This window comes from Cotesia typhae, unplaced genomic scaffold, assembly GCF_013202065.1.
Source record: "Cotesia typhae breed Kobodo isofemale line unplaced genomic scaffold, CoteBio_Ctyphae contig_43, whole genome shotgun sequence".
NCBI lineage: Eukaryota > Metazoa > Arthropoda > Insecta > Hymenoptera > Braconidae > Cotesia > Cotesia typhae.
Genome location: NW_027423752.1, coordinates 4,137,909 through 4,160,960, shown reverse-complemented (window position 1 = coordinate 4,160,960; position 23,052 = coordinate 4,137,909). Strand labels below are relative to the sequence as shown.

At 32.5% G+C, this 23,052-nt stretch overlaps 4 protein-coding genes across 7 annotated transcripts; all 4 read left to right on the top strand.

Moving 5' to 3' along the window:
- Positions 1-2,837: 2,837 nt before the first annotated feature.
- LOC141528435 (uncharacterized) lies at positions 2,838-3,599 on the top strand. The gene has a single exon (XM_074244480.1). It carries the CDS (start codon positions 2,838-2,840, stop codon positions 3,597-3,599), a length of 762 nt encoding a protein of 253 aa, XP_074100581.1.
- Positions 3,600-3,984: 385 nt separating this feature from the next.
- LOC141528434 (uncharacterized) lies at positions 3,985-6,000 on the top strand. Its single transcript, XM_074244479.1, has 2 exons — positions 3,985-5,220; positions 5,437-6,000. The coding sequence occupies exons 1-2, from the start codon at positions 3,985-3,987 to the stop codon at positions 5,998-6,000; spliced, it is 1,800 nt and encodes a 599-aa protein (XP_074100580.1).
- A 149-nt stretch (positions 6,001-6,149) lies between these two features.
- On the top strand, positions 6,150-7,515 carry LOC141528433 (uncharacterized). The gene is made up of 2 exons (XM_074244478.1): positions 6,150-6,293; positions 6,697-7,515. The coding sequence occupies exons 1-2, from the start codon at positions 6,150-6,152 to the stop codon at positions 7,513-7,515; spliced, it is 963 nt and encodes a 320-aa protein (XP_074100579.1).
- A 9,353-nt stretch (positions 7,516-16,868) lies between these two features.
- Positions 16,869-20,754, top strand: LOC141528148 (uncharacterized). 4 transcript variants are annotated; one of them, XR_012479325.1, is made up of 3 exons: positions 16,869-17,091; positions 18,148-20,381; positions 20,616-20,754. XR_012479325.1 is itself a non-coding variant. In XM_074244048.1 (3 exons), the coding sequence occupies exons 1-3, from the start codon at positions 17,044-17,046 to the stop codon at positions 19,711-19,713; spliced, it is 1,494 nt and encodes a 497-aa protein (XP_074100149.1). In that variant the 5' UTR covers positions 16,870-17,043; the 3' UTR covers positions 19,714-20,617. The 4 variants fall into 4 exon arrangements, 2 of the variants coding, with proteins under 2 accessions (XP_074100148.1, XP_074100149.1); XR_012479326.1 differs by having other exon boundaries at positions 20,522-20,657; XM_074244048.1 differs by having other exon boundaries at positions 16,870-17,091; positions 18,148-18,496; positions 18,617-20,617.
- The last annotated feature ends 2,298 nt before the right edge of the window (positions 20,755-23,052 follow it).

The following is a 23,052-nucleotide window of genomic DNA, read 5'->3' as shown; positions in this document are numbered from 1 at the left end:
TCATAATTGCTAGTGTTAATTACATTGTAAATTAATTAACAATTCAATTGAAGATCAACTTTCTACAACTCATGCTCAGTCTAATTAATATGCATTAATTAATACAACTCAATTAAACTCAATCAACGCGTACTCATGAATTAATGTGATAATTCAAGATCATAACTATGTTCAAAGTGCTCAATATTTGTGAACTATTCAAACTCTGTACAACCAAAGCTATGCCTGTGATTAATTTTAGAATAAATACCATTATAACCACGAATGTGTCTCCTCCATCTTTTAACACCTGGTCCCGGCAAATAAATATTTAATGTTAAGACAATTATCTTACACAGATCATCTCTCGAATCGGCCAGGAAAGCTTTCAAAAAATTCGAAAAAATTCAAGGTCAATTAGAAGAGTTAGATGAAAAAGAAATAGATAATCGTGCCGCGTATGTACAATTATATAACCTAGAAGTCGCCCGCGCTGAAAGGTTGCTACAAGATGCAAATCCACCACTAGTACCTGCAGTTAACCAAGCAGCAGCCAACGGAACCATTGTGAACACACCAGTCGCCTCAGCACTACCACCCATTAGCTTACCTACCTTTGACGGAGCTCCAGTAAATTGGTTTTCCTTTTTTAATTTATTTGAAGCCGTACTTGACGAGTACAATTTAAGACCGGTTAAAAAACTACATTTTCTCCGGACAGCGCTCAGCGCAAAGGCAGCAAACGCGATTGAATTATGACCCAGATATCGGGAAAAGGGCTCTAGAATAGGGAAATGGGACTAAGTCGGAGGGAGAGGGCCGATGGCTAGTACAGGACAGCTGAGGAGTAGGGCGCAGAAGAAGGGACAAGGAGGGAAACGACGGTGGCTTCCTACTCTTCATCATTCATGTTCGCCTGATACGACGACGGGCGTATTTTCTCGAGAAATTATTAATTAACGTTATAAATAATCCGTTTTTCTTTATTTAAATTATTGTTTATGAGTGCAGTATTGTTATTCTAAGTATTTAATAACGATAATTTACGATATTAAAAGTATTATTCACCAAAGACTTGTGAAAATGTTACTAATTAACTTAGATTTGATTATAAATATCTAAAATTATTTTGTTAGTTAATATCGTTTGTTTAAAATAATTAATGTTTAATATTTGAGTTACCAATGTGAAATATCTAGACGGGTTAATAATTAGTAACTATAAATATTAATTTTATTCTCACGAAAATCATGCAGCGTTTAGTTATAAAAGTATTATTTTGTCTACGACGATTATTTATCGAGTTATTATTACTTGTTATTGGACTTAGTTCATATTATTTAACCAAGAAATCTCATACCATAATTAGTAATTATTGGAACATTATTATTTAATTTTGTTATATTTTGTTTATTTGATTTATAATTTTTCCATGACTGATGTAATTAATTCTATAATTGTGATAAAATATTTTTCTTTATTATAAGGTAAAGCTTATGTCCACTAAAATTGTTACTGTTTGTTTATAATTTTAATATTGCTTAGGTTGAAGAAAAATTCGTAATGTAAGAAATAACTTAAGTGAACGGAAATATTCTAAGTCCCAAGTGATTTTTAGTATGGAAAAGCAAGGAATGGTTAGGGAATGAAAGAAGACCGATTAAAATAATAAATCAAATTTCTATCGAAAATTAAAATTGAGAAGTTGACACAGCGTAGGGATAGATAATGAGGGAATTGCCAATTAAATTAATAGTTTGTAAACAACGTGTAGAGGGCAAAAACGATTATTCTGGTTCGCTGTAAGTGACTTTTTTAAAAACTGTTAAATGCGAAAATTAGCGATCAGAAAAACAAGTCTTGTGACAGAGTGTTATTGTGGTGAATATTCTTCTGCCAATAACATCTGAAGGGACATTACCTCGGTTCGTCTTGAACATTGGTAAGTACCTTTTGACTCTGAACAAGATTTGACTTCCCTGGATTTTTGATCTTTTGTCAAAACTCCAGTAGGTGATCATACACCGTGTAGGTGGGGGCGAAGAGGACATTCTCCATTCGCTCTCGCGGTAGAAGTGTAGGCCCAGGGGTGACGGCTTGTCTCCTGGGAAGCAGGGAACCAGCTTTTGGAGTTTTAGTTCGCGATTTTGACGCCCACGAGAGTGAGAGTGTATGAGAAGTTTGTTTTTGTACAGACCAGTTTTTGATCGGATTTTCGTTACCGACGAAAGGTACGCGTGCGTTTACCGACGAAAGATTTATTACTGAAAATTGTTCGTTGTTTTGATTTATTTTTTGGGGTTTTTGATATAACCTAAAAGTGTATCACGTTTGTTTATTTGTACACTTTTCTTTGACTTATTTAACTGATTTTGATAAATAAATTACTATTTTATCGTTATCATAACCTGTTTGATTTTTCGAGTTTACTTCTTTAGATTTAGTATATATTATGCTATTTACAATTAATTGAGTTTGTTTTGGCTTTTATTTTTGGATTTGTATATTGGTACTAATCCCTGTTTTGACCCTGGACTTCGGCGAGCTTCAGATTCGAGCAACGGGGGCGTTTATGTCGCAGTATCATTCATTGTTTTAGTTATTTAAAAACACTTAAAAGTTACCCGTTACAAATTTCTGAGGTAGTTCCAGGTTTAATTTTAATTTTGTGCGTCGCACACTGGGTAGGGCCAACTATTTCTTCGTCTAGTTTGAGCCACGTCTTAATCTCTTTCCGAGCAGTCTCCAAATCGTATCCCATATCTAAGGCATTAAAGGATTCCGCACTGCGTTGCAACTGATAACCTAATATCGCTAGGTTATCTACGCCGAGAAGCATATCATTTGCATACGCTGGCATGACAGAATCTCTCGAATTGACAGACGAAAATTATCAAGTTGCTGTTTCGATTTTAAAAGATCGATATGAGTCAACCCGGCGACTCACCCGTCGTCATTGGTCAGTTTTGCGAGAATATCCATGTTTGCAGAAAGATTCTCCAGCAGCGATCAGTCATCTCGTAGATACTTTTAACCAGCACACCAGAGCTTTGGAAAATCTCAAAGCACCAGTCTGTTTTTGGGATATTCCATTGGTAGATTTAATTTTAACTAAAATCAGTCCCACGACAGCATGGCATTGGGAGCTAACCCTATCAGATGACAAAATACCATCGTTCAAAGACCTGTTAAAGTTCTTAGAAAAAAGAGCAGTTTGCGGAGACAATGTCCGCAATGACACAAATCTAAGTAACTCAAAAGCAACCCACCATCGACCACAATCTCAAGCATTTTATTCAAACAATGTCAAGGAACATACACCAAGCCATCAGTATGAAACCTCAGTTACTTGCCCCGTCTGCGATGAAAATCACCGATTATTTACCTGTGACAAATTTCGTGAGCTGAGGGTCGAGGACAGACGCAAAGCTGTTTCAAATGCCCAGCTATGTTTCAATTGCTTTGGAAAGAATCATGCAGTAAAATCATGTCATTCTAAAGGTACATGCAGAAAATGTTCCAAACGGCATAACACATTATTATATCTTGAGATTACCGATAATTCATCAGTTACTCCAAGGTCTGAATCCAGCAACAATAATAATAATAGCCGTACCTGACTAGAAGAGGAAGATCTACCTACAAATAGCCTACCTGCACCGAAAGGGAGACAAATCACCTTAGTAGTGGACAGATTTTCTAAGGACATTGTAGTTACAGCCAGATTAAATGTGTTAGATAAAGACCAAAAAGCTATGTCATGCAGGGCATTGCTTGATACCTGTTCCACTACAAATTTTGACCCAAAGTTTAGCAGATACCTTATGATTGAAAACTACTACCTGTCGTATACCTATCGGTGCACTTAGTACCATGACCACTTATTGCAACAAAATAACTACCGCTACCATTACCTCTCGTGTGAATAATTTTAAGAGAACTTTGACCTTTTTAATCATTCCGACCATATCACATGTTATACCAGACCAATCAATTCAACGAGAAATGTTAAAGATACCTGCAAATATCAAGTTAGCTGACCCAACCTTTCATAAACCAGGATCTATTGACCTGCTCATAGGGGCAGGAACCACACTATCAGTGTTATCTATCGGACAAATATCATTGTCACTACCAAACCAACAAGAAGTATTTCTTCAAAAGACGTTACTTGGATGGATTGTAGGAGGAGCTGCACCAACAAGTAAAAATGTCACTGCGCCGCAGTGTCATGCAACCAGTACCATTCAGTTTGATTTGACCAAGTTTTGGGAGATTGAAGAATGTCCAACCACCAGTAAACTTACACCAGAAGAAATACAGTGTGAACTTCATTTTCAGAAATACGTATCAAGAACACGCGATGGCCGATATATCGTAGCATTACCATTTAACCCAAACACTCCTGACCTTGGAGAATCGTACCATCTCGCGTTAAAAAGATTAAAAAGTACCGAACGAAAATTAAAGAATGACCCAGACCTAGAAGTTCAATATAACAATGTATTACAAGAATATTTAGACCTCAACCATATGTCACCAGTCAATGTTTCACCATCAAACACACCTAATTATTACCTACCACATCACGCCGTGATTAAAAGCAGCAGTATGACCACAAAGGTAAGAGTTGTATTTGATGGATCTGCAAATACAACTACAGGTGTATCTTTAAACGACGTATTATTCACTGGACCTACCATTCAGTCTGATTTATTCTCATTATTAATACGTTTTAGGAAACACCCTATCGTTATTACAGGCGATATTGAAAAAATGTACCGACAATTTTTAATTAGAAAAGAAGACCGAAAATACCAACGCATCCTCTGGAGAAACAGTAACAATGAAATACAAACCTACGAATTAGATACCGTGACCTTTGGAATTAGACCATCTCCATACCTGGCTATCCGATGTTTACATCAGTTAGCCGACGATGAAGGACAACAGTTTCCTATAGCAGCAAAGGTTTTAAAAGAAGATTTTTATGTAGACGATTTACTCTCAGGAGCTGAAGATGTTGAAAAGGCAATAAAAATTAGACAACAAGTAACACAAATCCTAAGAAGGGCCGGACTCACAATTCGTCAATGGGCCTCAAACAACTCTGCTGTATTGAAGGACATACCTCAAGAAAATATAAACCCTCATTTGCAGTTAGGTGATTCGACATTAAAAACACTTGGTATATGTTGGGAATCCAAAACTGACAATATAATTTATACCGTCAAACCTATTGTATTTCTAGAACAAACCAAAATAACCAAGCGAAACATTTTATCGGAAGTCGCAAAAATATTTGATCCTCTCGGTTTATTAGCTCCAGTCATTATTTTAGCAAAAATTCTTATCCAAAAGTTGTAGAATGCAAAACTGGATTGGGATGAATCTTTATCAATCCAACTCCATACAGAATGGAAAACCTATTGCACTCAACTTAATGTATTAAACCAGGTATCATTTCCAAGAATCATTGTTACACCGAATACAAAACAACTACATTTGCATGGATTCTGTGACGCCAGTGAAAAGGCATATGGAGCCTGTATCTACCTGCGAGTGACCGACCATCAAGGAAAGATCCAGGTACTTCTAGTATGCGCCAAGTCAAAGGTAGCCCCTTTAAAAACTATTACCATACCTCTACTTGAACTATGTGGAGCTCAACTGTTATCATCTTTAATAAAAGCCACAATCACTGCATCAAAAATGACCTTTGATAAAATACATTATTGGACCGATTCTACCATTGTTCTTAATTGGTTAAATACCTCACCACACCAGTTAAAAACATTTGTATCCAACCGAGTTTCAGATATTCAAACAAAAACCGATGTTAAATCATGGAGACATGTTCCGACGAAAGATAATCCAGCAGATCTTGTATCAAGAGGAGTTTTACCAGCTGACTTTACCTCAATGAACATCTGGAAACATGGGCCATCTTGGCTAAGAGAACCTGCCGAAAAATGGCCAACCTATCAAGTACCATTGTTAAAGGAGATACCTGAGCAATAAAGAGCTACCTGTTAACCATACCTCATAAATTTGTTGACCTTACCAGATTTTCAAGTTATAATCGGATGATTCGTTCATTAGTTTATTGTATCAGATTTGTTCAACGTTGTAAAACAAAAGGTCCTTTAACTATAAAGGAATTACGTGATATGAAGATTTGGATTTTAAAAGATGTTCAACAACAAGCCTTTGCAAAAGAAATAAAAGAATTACGAGAGTCTGGAACCCTTACCCAGGATACCGCCAAATTAATAAAATTAACTCCAAAATTGGACGAACACCAAATTATGAGAGTAGGTGGACGATTATCTTCATCAGCATTACCCTATAACACAAAACATCCCATCATTTTACCAAAGAATAATCATGTTACCAACATAATCATTCGACATTATCATAATCTACATTTACATACTGGAGTTCATCAAATATTTACTCCGACGTAAATATTGGATTATCGATGGAAGAAGTCAAGTTTTCAAGGTTCTGAAAGGATACCTACAATGTTGGAAAACCAAACCTCCAACACCTAATTACCTTATGGGAGACTTACCAAGGCAACGAGTCACTCCCTCGCGCCCTTTCAGTCAAGTTGGAGTTGATTACTGTAGACCATTTCTACTGAAAGAGAAAAAATGCTATAATCGAACAACCATAAAATCGTACGTTGCTGTATTTGTTTGCTTATCTATAAAGGCTGTCCATTTAGAATTAGTTACCGACCTGTCCTCTGAAGGTTTCATTGCAGCATTAAGACGCTTCATTTCACGACGCGGCTTATGCCAGGACATCTTTAATGATAACGGAACTAACTTTGTAGGAGCAAACAAGATCTTGAAAGAATTAACGACAAAACTTCATACTACCGATGCTCAAGATAAAATCAACGCGTACCTAACCAGCAAAGGAATTCAATGGCATTTTATACCACCACGGGCACCTCACGTGGGTGGCTTATGGGTAGCTGCAGTAAAAAGCTTCAAACGACATTTAATATATGTCGCAGGACTAGAAATGCTGTTTACTTATGAACAATTCAACACCTTAATAATTGAGATTGAAGCCATATTGAATTCGCGCCCTCTTACTCCCATTTCCTCTGACCCCAATGATCCCATCGTCCTTACACCTGGCCATTTTTTGATTGGTGATTCATTAACCAACCTACGCGACCGAAATTTCACCAATGTTCCTACTAATCGTTTAAATACGTGGGAACATATCCAAAAGGTCAAACAAGACTTTTGGAAACGTTGGAAACGTGAATACCTCACGGAAATCATCCAACGAACCGAATGGACCAAATCAGAACCCAATATTACCGTTGGGTCAGTGGTAATTTTGAAGGAAGACAATCTACTCCCTTCACAATGGGCCTTCGGTCGAGCTATCGAGTGTTTGCCAGGTGATGACGGTGTTGTTAGAACCGTCAGAGTGAAAACCGCGAATTCATCATTTGTTCGTAATGTGAAAAAATTAGCTGTTTTACCAATAACTCCAATCGAGCAGGAATAAAAAAAAAAAAAAAAAAAAAAAAAAAAGAAAAACAGAAAGACATTTAGTAGAGACTTTAAGTGATTTTGAATTTATATTATTTATATTTTCATTAGTATTCTATTGTTGTTCGGCTGACCCTCTCAACGGGGGGAGAATGTTTAGTTATGTACTTTAGTTTTTTATAAGTTAAGAGAAAATTGTGATGTATTTTTAAGTTTACTCATGTTTTCTAAAATATTTCGACAGACTTCATAGAGACATCACAAAGACATCATAAAACTTAAAATTCGGAAATTTATGACAGTCCAACTCAAGTAATTGCCATTGTAAAATAATCCCTTTAATGACTGAGACTAACCTTCGACACAAACGGACAAAATTTTACAACCCATCTGTTTATCAGATGTTTACCAGACTATTTTCCAACTTAGCGAACCTTCCCACGCTTCGTTTCAACAACCCTGCGTTAAATAAATAAAACCATTTCCAGGATCCTCTCATTTAACAATGATTCCCCAACCCTAGTTATTTTCCACCAACCAAAAGCTAAAATACCCTTCCCAAAATTGCACTCCTTCACTGACGATAGTTTGACGAAAAATCGAATAAGACAGTTACCATTGACCACGCTCGTCGAGCGCCTTGATTACTAACAAACCTATGACCAAGCTCGCCGAGCATCTTATACCTGACCTTTACCGACTTATGTACCTATTAAGTGAATGTAAAGGAATCGTCAGTAATCAATAAAATAAAACCATAAAACGAAATATTTGTGATCTTTTAATTACAATCACAAAATTCTTGTCAAGTTAATACCATATTAATCTGCAAGAAAACACTGTTCATTGTACGTAAAAAACTGCATCGATTGCTGCAAACCGCGTGAAAATCGATTTACTAAATTAAAAGTTATAGCAGTTCGAAAATGAAAGAAAATCGTTTTTCATGAAACTTTTATTAGACTTTTCGGCTCGAAGAGCTCAAAAGTACCAAATAGCTTATTTTTGAGCTTGGAGAGCTCAAAATATGGCAATAAATTTTTAAATTCGAAGAGCTCAAAAACATCGCAAAAGCGGTAATAATGCAAGCGCGTAATGTCTGAACTTAGCGGGAAGTTGCAGGGATGGTCTTTAGGGTGAACCGTTTTCCAAAAGTTTTTTTGTAGTTTTTTTGAGATTTCTCAAAATCTACTCGGTCTAAATTGTATTCAAATTCTTAGTTCGGTCAAGCCCTTCTACATGGCACCAACCGCAATGAAATCAGTCAGGCTGTTCAAAAGTTATGAAAGGTTTACATACATCCATATAAACACACACACACACACACACACACACACACACACAGATTTGATTTGATTTGATTGATGATTTATTCATGCCAAGGCTCAAGCCAAATGGCAATTTTAAATACAATATGATTTACAAATACAATAATAATAGCAAAATTATATAAGTACATAAACTAGAATAAAAATCTAGTATAAAAATTTATATTAATTTTATCTGATTCAACTAACAAACTCAATAAATTATTCAATTAATAACAGCTGATAAAAGTACAAAGTTGGAGAATTTAACACTTCGAATCTAACAGTAATTTTCAGAGAACTTATCACTTTATAATAACATAATTAATAATCCAAATTCAACAAATGGTTAAAAATTTTATTTTTGAACACTTCAAGACTAGATGAGTTGACAATCTCTTCAGGTAGTTCTTCCCACAATCGTATTACACTCACTTGGAATGACCGCTCCATGAAGGTCGTAGCAAAATGCGGAAACGCGTAAAGAGAGTGTTCTTTGGCTGCTAACCTATCTGAACGTCTGACTTCGGTCTCCTCAACAAAAGAATCTCGCAGGTACTTGGGTTTACCAACTTGAAGTAGCTTAAAGAAGTAACAACTCATGAAGTACATTCTACGATATTTCACAGTGAGCCATCCCAATTCTCGTTGATAAGGTGTTATATGCTCATCTTTTCTAAGATTAAAAATGAATCTAATTGAGCAATTTATTGCACGTTGAAGTTTCAAGTCATTTTCAGATGTTGAGTCTACTAATACGATGGAACAATAATCAACAAGTGGTAAGATGGTTGATGATACTAACAATTTCCTGATGTCAGTTGAGAAAATGTTCTTCCGAACCTTGAGAGAATGCAAGGCTGAATTAATTTTGCTAACCACTAGCTTGACATGATGATTCCAACTTAGAGAGAGAGAGAGAGAGAGACGTCCGGATATCATCGTAAAAATACTCAGGGAAGCCTCTTAGTGCTCCAAAACGTCGAAATTTGTTGAAACTTCGATTTTTGCGAAACAAGGTAAAACCTATAACTTCCCGACTTTTCGAAAATAATTGATTTTTTTAGCGGGAACTTAAAAATTTTAATCTCCTTCACAAAAATATACTGTTGCAAGAAAGAATAATTCAACTTCTCAATTCGTCGATTGTGTAATTCCTCATTCATTTATCTATTCTACAGTATTTTATGATGAAGACTTAGGTTTGTTCGTGAAAAAAATTGAGAAGTCTCAATGTATGGTATTCCAAAACTGCCATTTAACCATTAAAGTTTAATTGGAAGAAAAATAAATATTTTTTAAGATTTTACATTTCATGATTTTAATAATAAATAGAAAGTGAAAGTTAACGTTTTTAAACTCGTTTAGAAAATAATAAAATAAACTAATAATTAAATGAAAAAATTATTAAGTATATTTTAATTTTTTTAGACTATTTTTAAGGAATTATTTATTTTAGCATTTTAAATTTTATTTATTTGGAATGCCCCCCCCCCTCTTCCCAATCGGGGCTATTCACTTGGACCCCGATGGAGCTTGCGGTTCTGCTATGCACAGTATACTATTTTTGCTTTTCCTTAATTAATTTTTATATTTAAATTTGATTTTAAAACTGAAGACGAATTCAGGACACTGGTACTACAAAATAGTGTAAGATACTAGTGGCTTAAATAAGCGATCATTCACGGCGTGTCATTATCGCTCATTTAGGCGATTCGTATCTTGATGTACCATCAGAATTTTTGCAAATTTTTTCACCCCACCAAAAAAAAGTTACGAGTTATTTAGAAAAGATAGAAAAGCTTTTTTTCTTTCTATTTTTCTTAGAAATGAAAAAAAAAAATTTTTTTTAAATGTTTGTTTTTTGGTATACCACTCTGAAAATTTTTCAGCAGATTTAAAAAACCTAAAAATCCGAAAAATTAAAGGAAGCATTGAATTATTTTTTCGTATTTTTTTTCCAAAACTCTATGCAAAACCAAATAAATGAAATTATAATTCGACCTATTTTAGAGCAACGCACACACTTTTCAAAATTTTGGGCAATTAATTTAAAACAAACTCTGTTTGAATTTATTTTCATTTCCACAGTAGCTAAAAACATTTTTAATTGAATGATTTGTAACAGTAGACTTGAATGGAATGTGACTTTATTTTTTTACACATTTAAATAATTTACATATCCTAAATTCAGAGAAATTCAATGCTTCTTTTAATTTTTTATCTAACTTTATTGGAAAATAACCAAATTTTATCGATGATTATCACTTTTAATTGACGGGTTTACTTTTTTTTCTCGGAATTTTAAGTTTTCTAAATCTGCTTAAAAATTTTCAGAGTGGTGTAACAAAAAACAAATTTAAAAAAAAAAATTATTTTTTTTCATTTGAAAAAAAAAAAATAATAAGAAAGAAAATGCCACTGAAAATTTCAGGAAATTCTCGTGAAATACTCAAGTTTCTTATATAAAAAGAAAAAACAAATCGAAAATATCAATCAGTCCGAAATTTTCGTTTTTTTCCAAAATTTTCAAAAAAAAACTTTGAATATGAATCCGAATTATTATTTTTATTTTTTTTTTCTAAAAAGTACATTTAAATACAAAAATTAAAAAAAAAAACATCCCCATAAATTAATTTTCAAAAAAAATATGGTTATTTTACAAAAAAAAAGCTATCTTTTTTAAATAACTCGTAGCTTTTTTTTTTGGTTGGGCAAGAAAATTTGAAAAAATTCTGAAAATTGTTTTCAATAGGATTGAGAAAGATGCCAAAATTTCAGAAAAATCGAAAAGTGTCGAGGTCAAAAGTGATCGATTTGGCATGGAATACCCTATAAATTTTTTAACCATATGTATTTTCCGAATCCGCTTGACGAGCTGAGTCGAAATATAATAGCAAAATTTTTCAAAAGTTCCATTTTGAGGACCAATTCAATAGTAGACTAACTCAATAGTTAGATTTCTATAAAATCTACTAAAAATGTTTTCAGTTTATAATCAGGATTCAAGGATTTTTAACTTTTAAATTAAAATAAAACTCATCGTACAAGCTGAGTCGTAAATTTTTTGGTTTAAGTGGTATGCAGGCTGCCATAGTTTTAATCACCTTCACTTCAGCTTGTTCTTTTTTCGCGGAGTACTTCAATAAAATATAAGAGAATATGATATAAGTACAAGCAAGGGTTAAATGATCGCGACAGCTTATTTCCCGATGGTGAGATTATCTCATTTTTCATCTCACTTTGTTATATGTATAAATTTTTACGATCGACAAGAAGTTAGTTTCTTGTAATAATGATTACTGATAATTATAATTATAACCTATAACTATCGTTAGGTGTAAAATAAAGTGAGGGAAGATTATAACTTTGAGTGATTTTATGTTTATGTAAATGTCTGTAGATGACTATAATTTATGGGCGCGTTTCGTAGTCAACAAACAAACTAAAATATAATAGATGGTCGTAAAATTTTACTACGGTAAATTTAGGTTATACTAGTTTTTTGTTGTTATTAGCTATTATTGTTATTATTGATTTTTCGACTTTGAGGGCTGAAAATTAAACGAAATAAAGTTATATTTTCTCCGAATTAATTTATTTTTTCGCGGACAAAGAAATGCGCAGTCTACTTGGCGCGGAATTTTTCTTCCATAAAAAAATTGTTTTTAAAAATAATAAACTTTAACAATAATATTATCCGAGCAGTACTACTAAGTAGTTGATGAAATTTTTATCAAAGAACAATTACATACTTTACGTAAAATACATGCCAAATATGAGTTAAAAAGTTGATGTAATTATTCTTATAGAACAAAAATTAAAAATGCTGGCCCAAAAAAACTATTCTAGTTTTGTAAAATTATATTTCCATTAACCTGGTATAGATATTGATAAATAAAATTACTTGGTATCGTAGTACCCCGGATAAAATCCTTGTTTGTCAGTCAAAGTTATTAACTAATAAATCGATCTTCTTCCGGCGATAACAGCAATAACCTGAACTGAACGAAAGCAACGATTACTGGTATAAAATATTAAAACCGATATTGATTGTAGAAAAATCTAAAAGAGGTTGAAAGTATTCCACCTTTTCCTCTATAATATAATAAACTTGTAATCAATCTTCTCGTGACAAGTTCTAAGAGATTGAAGTAAAGGGATCGTCGCTTCACTGATAAATGGAAGTAATATCTATATACATAAATTCTATATTATATATGGTATATACAAACCCCAAAGGTGTAGGTGTGTTAACGAGCGTGAAACTGAACCCTTCTAGGTGTATTGCTGTCACGTAAACCACTTAATTTTCTCGGAAGGAACAAAATTACAGAATAACCGGCACATCTCCTGGGAATAATTGTTTACTTTTATTAATATCTCGTCAACCGTGATATTACACTGTAAAAAATCGGAGTGAATTTTTTTCCGCATTCACTGCCGTCACTCGGAGTAACAAAATGAAGTAATTCAACACACAGCGTTCGGAGTGAATCCAGAGTTTTTTTTTCAGCGGAGTGATTTCGGAGTGAATCTGAATTTTAACCCGGAAAACATCCAAGTACGCAGTTCTAATACTAAAATAAATTTTTAGTTAACTGCAACAAGTTTTATGTACCAAATTATTTTTTTTTTCGTCGGTATAAAATAAATAAATAAATATATATATATATATATATATATATTGCGATTTTCACTTTATTTCTATAATTAGCGAGAGCTAGATTTAAATTAAGAGTCACAGTCTGAATTTGCGCTAGCTCTACATCAAAATTAAAATAAAAACATAACACTTACAAAATTCTTTTTTTATCATTTTTTATCAAATGGCATGAACCAGACTTGAAAATTAACTATGGTCCAGTTCTAATAACCAGGCATGAGCCAATAGTGACAACCAAACGTGGCGCAGTTTTGATTACCTAGCCTGGGCTAAGATAGGCTGACAAGCTTGGGACAGCCTTAGTTAGCAAGCATGGCCCAGATCTGGCTACCACGCATGGGCCAGCCTTGGCGATCATACCTAGGCCAATGATAACAACCAAGTCTGGCACCCTGTTATCATCCCAGACTTTTACCAAAGCTGGGCTAAAGCGGGTTTACAAGCATGGGTCAGAGATCGACAGCATTGCGCCAAGCGTGGCCCATATCTGGCCCCGTCGTATTTTCCTGTATGGGGATTCTTCGACATGCCTCACTAATATTCTAGTCGAAACATTTTATCATTTTCAAATGAGTCAAAACAATTTTATTATTATTCAAAAAAAGAAACAAAAAATTTACCCCGCGGAGTGAAATCTATTAATAATATAATTTAAATCCGTCTCGGAGTGAATTTTATTGCACATTCACTCCGAAAATTTTTTAAAGTGTAATGTCGATGTAAGTTATAAATTATAACCAATGAAAATCTAAAAAATTGATAATGACAATAATGATGACGAAAACAATAATATGTAAAACAGAAGAAAAAAAAACAAATTCAGAAATGTCATTTTGTTTTGTCGCGAGTAGGATCGGACGTGAAATTGAAATAAAGTTTAAAAGGCGGAAGAAAATGTCAATAACGAGGCTTTGCAAAAAACCAAGAAGAAAACTTTAATTGAAAATGCCATCACGTTTCTTATTTCTTATATATCGATGATATGATCGAGTAAAAATACTTGGCAAATAAAAAAATTATTCGTTCATTCAATTATTTTTCATTTATCTAGTTTTACAAAAGCTTTAAGTTCGACACTGAAAAAAATACATTTATTGAGTCAAAAGAAAAAGTCGAACTATCAAAATCATTTTAAAGAATTTCACTGTCGGGAATCAAGACCCAAAATCCGTCAATTGCGCGCGGAAAAAAGAAAAAACTTACAGAATGAAATTTAACGAAAGAAAACACAAACGTAAAACTTATAGTTTTAGATAATAATTTTTACAGATTCTGTAAAATCTACATATAGCATTCAAAGATGTGAAAATTAACAATCAAACTTGAATTTATAAATAAGTTGTTTCAAACTATAATTTTATTAGTTTTAAATTTGAAGCGACACTTATAACTATTTATAATGTAATTTTTCTCTTTTTTTTTTCTGTGTGAAAAATTTGCTGGTGGGTACTCAAATAAAAGCTCTTGATGAGTGTAACATCGGGATGAGCTTATATCTTTAAAAATATCAATAATGAAAAAATGACATTGCATCTTGTCAAATAATGATATTTTTAAAGATATAAGCTCATGTCGATATGAGACTCATCAAGAGCTTTCATTTGAGTACCCAGATGCATTTTGATATATTTTTCATATATACATATATACAATATAAATGTATATGAAAAGTTGATGTAGGTACTCAAATGAAAGGTCTCGATGAGTGTAATGTCGGGATGAGCTTATATCGTTAAAAATGTCAATACTTCACCAGATACAAGGTTATTTCTTAATTATGTATCTGGAGATAGAGAATTTTCGAATCCAGCCTTAATTCTTATCCTAATAAATTGACTATTGGTGAGAATGATATGAAACTTTGAAAAGGCACAACTCCAGGTCACCTTTCTAATGATACCAAATTTAACCATAAAAACCCATTTTATCATAAAAGTACACAAAAATTTTTCTTATTCTCTTAATAATCTAGATTATTATGATTATTATTATTACTAAGATTAATATTAATAATAATATTTAATTATTCTTGTTGTTTTAATTATTATTAAAAATCATGTTACTGTTAAAAATCATCACAAAAAAATCATGTTACTGTAACATGAAAATCATGTGGTTGCTACATGATTTTTTCATATCTAAAAACTAGACACTTGGAGGTACAATTGGTTTTTTTTTTGTTGTACGATCATTTTCCTCGGAGTTACAGCTTGTTGAGAATTAATAGTGAAGAGAATATTGTAGATTATTCATGACAATTACAATAATTATGTTAATTATTATAAAGTAATTGAATGGCCCTTGATGTCCTATTCTGATACTAACAGCAATTATCAGCGGAGTTCCAGCGCAGTCGAGAGCAACTGATGCTCGTTGCTTGTGGCTAAATTATACCTATCCTAAGCAATTCCATGGGTAAAATCAATAAACTTCATTTAAGTTCTGTTGTAATGCACTTATACACGAAACTGTATAATAGTGACATTGCAACAGTATAAATTATTTCGAAGTCTCTTGGGATTCTTCTTACTCTGTTTTATATTAAATTATAAATTCCTATTTATATTATTATTATTTTTTTTTCTCTAAAATGTTTTCAACATCACCAAAGATCATTTTTTGCATCAACTATTATTGAAATTATATGTCAATATATATTAACTCAGAATGGAAAAATTTATAATATTTATTTTAGTTTTTTACGAAGAAATTAAAGCTTAAAATTTTGGCTCAAATATTGACTAACAAAAAAATCATGACACATTTTTTGTGTCAACCTTTTTTCTCTCACCTTTCAGCCAACTTTTATTTTGATATAATAAATTTTTTAATGTTACACTTTACAAAAAATTTTTTATATTATAATTATTATTTTGATTGAAACATTTTTTATTGTTCTAACGCTTTACTTATTTGGCACAGGAAATTTCAGAGTTCAATGAAATGGCATAGAAAAAAAATTATGAGATACGATTCATAAAACAACATCTTATACGGTTATTGGAACAACTACTATAGATTATTTAATCGTCACCCATTATTTCTAGGAAAATTTCTCGTTATTTTTATGCAGTTATTTTTAACTTTGTGTTTTATTAACACAAATTCTTATGAAATATTTTGCATAGTTACTTAAGACTAAATTATGATGAAATGCTAATAAATTAACTTATAAAATAAAGTAACTGTCATAATCTCATACCAATCAACTAACATTTTTTATTTGAAATATCCAAGTCTAAAATTTCAACATTAATCTACGTCAAAGTAAACAATACATTTAGTTGTGAGTCATGAAAATTGAAATCTCTGTTATCTTCCTTTTGGACTTCGTTACTGAATAAACAAGAAAATATATTGTATATATTATATATTATACATGTTAGAGTATAGTGATTAATGTATACTTTCTTAATTACTCATCCCTTAAGGCCATGATAAACGATTGCTGACCTGATCCCCACCTATCATTCACGTTCCGGCGCTTCAATACTAATGAGTACACTGTCTAAAGTAATGATTAGTGTATCGAGATTTTTTTTTAGTAAATCGACAATTATTATTTACCACAATGTTGTTCTATTTATTTGTAATTTTATTCGCCAGTGCTCTTGCTCAGGTAATTATTAATAATTTTAATTTTAATTTTAATATTATGTTCTTATATTTTGGGCTTTTCATCACTTAGATAAAGATCATTGTTACTTAAAAAATATAAATTGGAATAATTTCACGGTAACTTATTGAAAAAAAATTAGGAGAACGGTTAACCCTGAAGGCCATCCTTGCAACTTCCTGCTAAGTCCATATCTGAACGCTTAAAACTGCACTTATGACGTTGTTGACCTCTTCGAGCTCAAAAATACAATTTTTGTGTTATTTTGAGTTCTTCGAACTCAAAGAGATAGCTTTTCTGTCTTAAATTTTTGTAGTTTTAAATTTTTATCTACAATCACTTTCAAACAAAACAGTTGTTCTTTCATTATATATCATTATGTTTTTAACAAATTACTTCTTTTAAAAAATTAAGAGAATTACAGAGAATAAGGGGTATTTTGTTTGTCAAATTCATCACTTTTGAACTCGATCCTTTTTGATTTGACTAAAAAATTTTTGTTCTTTCCTACACTACCAAAAAATGTTTTTAGGATTTTTTTAATTTTTTTACTCAACCCAAGAAAGAATGACTTTAAAAATAATCGGTTTTTTTTATTCTTAAACAGCCATCACTTTTTTAAAAATTGATCATCCGAAAATATTTTATATAGAAAATTTTCGTTTTCAAATGTATTTTCTAAAAAAAAAAAAAAAAAATACCAAGAAATTTTCAAAGATCAACTTTCAGTGAAGCTAGAGGCTTGAAAAAATTGAATAAAATCGTTCCATCAATAATCTGCTATTTTTTAATAGAAAAAATCGTGTAGCTTCACTGTTAATGAATCGTTCTTTTTATTTCTTTTTCTTTTTTTTTAGAATCAATGACAATTTTTTGACAAAAACCACTTTTAATAATTATCAAAAGTATAAATGATTTATTATTCACATTTTTTATAAAAAATTTTGGGGGGCCGATTTTGCCTCCAAAATTTTGAGTCCTTCTAAATTTTAGGGGGGCTCACTTTACCCATCCCCCTTCCCCTAATAGATTTAATTAATTAAAAAAAAAATTTTACAGGCAGCGCCGACAGAATCGGCGATAACGGATTTGAAAGGAGTAATTGAAAAGGTGACCACATTAAGACCATTGACTGTTAATGAAACAGTTTATTCAGATGCAAAAGCCTTTCAAGCTCTCGGCAGTCCATTAGAATCTGTTGGCACGTCTAGAAACGTTTCAAGAGAAATCATACCAGGATCGCTTGAAGCATCAAGAGCCACCAACATAACTGACACTGACACAATTATACTCGTAGATACAGTGACTCCTATCGGCGAGCCCATTGTCTCGGCTTTGAAGACCAATGCAGTTGGCGAAACTATTATTAATACCACAGAAATTCCCCAAGCTTCAACTACCACGTCAAGTATAACAGTTGTCGGAATGGCCGACGAATTAACTACGGGCGCTGAAATTAGTACTTTGACGCCTGAAATGACAACAGAATCATTTTTTCTTTTAACAACACCAAATGAATTGATTTCAGATGGTATAACTACTACTTTAAGACCCAAAATAATTACGGATCTACCAACTACAGAATCTCAAATGAGTAGTACCATAGCACGAACTGTAAATAAAGAAATTAGTACTCTGACATCAAAAATAACAACGGAATCATTCATCGTTTCAACAACACCAATCGAATTTACTGCACATAATGTAACTACTACTTTGATGCCTGAAATGATTACAGATGCACCAATTACAGAAACTGAAATAAGTATTACTACAACACCAACTACAAATGATGAACTTAGTATTTTTACACCAGAAACAACTATCAAATCATTCTTCATGTCAACAACACCAAATGAATTGACTAAAGACAATACAAATACTACTATAACACCTGAAATAATTACCGATGCACCAACTGTAGATGATAAAATTGGTATTGTAATACCAGAAATAACTACAGAATCATTTATTGCTTTAAAGACACCATTCGAATCGATTACAGATGGTGTATTTAGTACTTTAACGCCAGAATCATTCCCTGCTCTTACAACACCAATTGAATCAACTACAAATGGAATAGCTACTACTTTGAAATTTGAAACAACTACAGGTGCACCAACTTTAGCATTTGAGGCTATTAATACGACACTGAACCCAGCTACTATAGGTGTTATCAGTACTTCATCACTAGAAACACCAATTACTGAAGAAACTGCAGTACAAAACGATGAAAATACAACTACTGCTTGCATCTTTTACACCAGTCAGTTTATTCTAAAAGACGAAACACCGGAATATTGCTACTGCTACCAAATTAATTGCAAGAATTATCTCAATCATCAAAGTTTCTGTACATACTCATTGGTAGGGGAGTGTAATAACTTTAAAGCTTATCAAATTGGGCCTATTGAACAATTGGTTCGATCGTTCACATATTTTCCATACACATTCAATTACCAGTACATTTATAAGGAACAACGTTCCTACGGATGTAATTTATATCGAGTTAAATGCGAACACCACTGTTTTGTTAATATAAAAACTGAACACTGTAATTATGAATACGTAGGTAAATGCTCTAATTATCAAATGATTCATGTTATTAATTCTTCATTCTATTAAATCAAAATTATATTAATTTCTTAGTTACTTTTGACAATCAATTTTTTCCACAATTTTAATTTTTTTGTACATAAAATATAATCACTATTATAATAATATTAACGAAAAAAAAAATTGTAAATCACTTTAACCATTCGACATTTCGGTTTTTCCTATTGAATCACCTTATAATACAGATGATGAAACATTGTTATAATTCAATTCAATTATCAATGTCAAGATATGTATTTACATTACCAAAACACTTGAGAAAACCCGCTCTAATCATTGAAATTCTTTGAATGCAATCCTTTCAATATAACTTGTTTATTCTAACAAAAAAAATACCAGGGCTTTTGACTCTGTACATTAATAATTAATAAAAGAATCTAAATAGATAAGCACATTTTTTAATTTATTCAAAACACCGTTCCGTAATTTTCTATCCACTATTATGTTATCATTATTGAGTAAAATTAAAAATGCTGTTTCCCAACATCAAGTGTTAGATTGTATTAATTTATCAATCGCTTTTATCAGCGTTAAATTTAACCTAGATATAAATACTTGGTTTATTGTGCTCGGGAGTCAGTTAAGTTTGTCATAATCGTCTTTCTGTTACTCACACCAGATTTGCGATAAAGTTATTTATACTTTTCGTTAGTTTCATTGCTATTTCAGTAATTGAGGTAAATATTATGGTATATAATTATTGTTATCAGTGAGAAGTCTAGTCTAATTCGTTTCTATTTCTAACATCGTAACTACTTTACAGATTATAATTACAGAATTATTAATATTATTAATTAATGATGTATTTTCTAACTAGGCAAACCCTGTTCAACAATCAATATGGTTGTCAATAATAAATTCTGATCCTGAAGATAATCAAGTGAAAAATATTGAATGACCATTTCTTTCAGCTTTATTACCAGGGTTACCTGAAACTCAATCGTCAGTTTTGCCTCCTGTTGAACCACTAATTCAACTAGCAGTTTTATCTCCAGATCAACCGCCGGTCTTACCTCCAGTTTATCCAAATGAACCAAGTGATCTAAAAAAATCAAAGCAAAAGCCAGATTATCACAAGCCAACTTTTGAAAAACCACACCCTCATCCTCATCCTTACCCTCTGAAACCAACTGACTCTCACCATCCTCAACCTTCAAGTCAACGACCACCAAAACCCACTGGATCTCCTCATCCTTCAAGTCAACGTCCCGCAAAACCAACTGGATCTCCTCATCCTTCAAGTCAACGTCCACCAAAACCAACTGGATCACCTCATCCTTCAAGTGAAAGACCACCAAAACCAACTGGTTCAACAATCCCTTCTTCAAGTCAATGTCCACCAAAACCAACTGGGTCACCTCATCCTTCAACTGAAAGACCACCAAAACCAACTGGGTCACCAATCCCTTCGTCGAGTCAACGTCCAACAAAACCGACAAATTTACCACCACTATCAACAACTGAAGAATCATCATCAGCAATTACTTCAGAAGTTGTTATAAGTTCGGAAGCCACTACTTCAGCAGCCTTTGTAAGTTCAGAAGCCGTTGTAAATTCAGAAGCAACTACTTCAGAAGCTGTTGAAAGTTCAGAAGCCACTACTATTGCCCTTGACACTACAACTGTATTCACTTCAGAATAATTAATTTTAATAAATTTTTGTTAGCATTTTCTTGGATCAAGAAGAACTTGCTTCGATCAACCAATTTGTGATTAAATATAATTATGTAGATTATTTTGAAAATTGGGCTATCAAAATCTTACTTATGTGATGTTGAATATCACGCAATGTAATTGGGTTTAATAAATTATAAGAATAATAATTGTGCATTGAAACTTTTTGTATTATTTTAGTTGTCAAGCTTGTATTTAGGATTCCTAGAGTCAAATAATTGAAAGCAAAAAATTTATTATAAGTTATAAGTCATTGCATTGGTGAGACCCGAACTTGAATATGCTTCAGTTGTTTGGTCACCAACCTATAAAAATCACATATCTAGCATTGAAAAAATTCAGCGTAAATTCTTAAAATACTATGCTGATAAGAAATATAATGTCTATCCTGAAAGAGGATCTGATTACCATGCCATGTGTGCTGATATTAATATATTAACGTTGGAAGAAAGAAGAATTTGTGCCTCAGTACTCCTAATTATAGGATTAATAAAGGGTGACATTTACCGTCCCAGATTCTTGCAAAAAATTCGTATATCTTTTCCACAAGTTCATACAAGATCTGCTCTACCGTTTTATCTTCCGAACGCAAAAAATAATATTATGCTATCTTCACCATTACATAGAATCTTAAACATATGTAATTACATTTCTGTTAATTTAGAGACTCTTGACTTCATGAGTTTCAATCGGAGTCATAACTGCAGCACCAATGAAATCGCAGCTCTTTTAATATCTCTTAGATAATAATCTGTCAATCTGTCAAGTCAAATTAATAAATTATTATTCAAGTTAATATCTATGCCTATTAATGTAAGTCTCACTTGTATATTATCTCTCACATCTTTAGTTAAACTTCTTTACATCTTCAGATATATATCTTCAGTCAATTCTTATTATAATTATAATTAATAATAAGCTCGTTTTTTTTTAACTTCCTGCTAAGAAAATTGAAGATTTTCAAAATTCGGGAAGTTATTAGTTTCACCCCGTTTTGCAAAAATCGAGTTTTCACTAGATCTCGATGTTTCGAGGTCTCAGGAAGCTTCCCTGACTACCCCCGCGATGGTGTCTGTCTGTAAGTATGTCCGCGCGCGCGCGCGTGTGTGTGTGTGTGTGTGTACATGGATGTATGTAAACCTCTCATAACTTTTGAACGACTTTACTGATTTGATCGCGGTTGGCACCATGCGAAAAGGCTTAACTTAACTTAGATTTTTTACTTAGACCAGCTCTTAACAAAAAATAAAAAAACAACGTTGATCACGGCCAGTCCGGTCAAAATTGGTTGATTCGTTTGTGAGTTATCGTTGACGAAAGAAAACCGAAAAAAGCATTTTTTGGAATTACTCTAAAATTCTTAGTTTGATCAATTCAAACTGAAAGATTCTTCATGGGGCTGAAAAAGTTGCGTCAAACGTCGCAAACCGCGTAAGATTCGGTTTATTTATTCAAAAGTTACTGCGGTTTAAAAATTTGAAAAATAGTGTTTTATTAAACTTTTGAGCTCGAAGAGCTCAAAAGCATACAAAAGCCATTTCTTTGAGCACAGAGTGCTCGAAATAACACACAAATTGTATTTTTGAGTGCAATTTCAAGCATTTAGTTATGGAATTGGCGGAAAGTTGCAGGGTTGGCCTTCAGGGTCAACTGTTTTCTTAATTTTTTTTATTT

Coding starts and splice junctions, on each gene's coding strand:
- LOC141528148 (XM_074244047.1), top strand. CDS start 17,044: ATGTTGTTCTATTTATTTGTAATTTTATTCGCCAGTGCTCTTGCTCAG. Junction 17,092..18,147: donor TCGCCAGTGCTCTTGCTCAG/GTAATTATTAAT, acceptor AAAATTTTACAG/GCAGCGCCGACAGAATCGGC.
- LOC141528434 (XM_074244479.1), top strand. CDS start 3,985: ATGTTAAAGATACCTGCAAATATCAAGTTAGCTGACCCAACCTTTCAT. Junction 5,221..5,436: donor TTTATACCGTCAAACCTATT/GTATTTCTAGAA, acceptor GTATTAAACCAG/GTATCATTTCCAAGAATCAT.
- LOC141528435 (XM_074244480.1), top strand. CDS start 2,838: ATGACAGAATCTCTCGAATTGACAGACGAAAATTATCAAGTTGCTGTT.
- LOC141528433 (XM_074244478.1), top strand. CDS start 6,150: ATGAAGATTTGGATTTTAAAAGATGTTCAACAACAAGCCTTTGCAAAA. Junction 6,294..6,696: donor ACGAACACCAAATTATGAGA/GTAGGTGGACGA, acceptor TTATCTATAAAG/GCTGTCCATTTAGAATTAGT.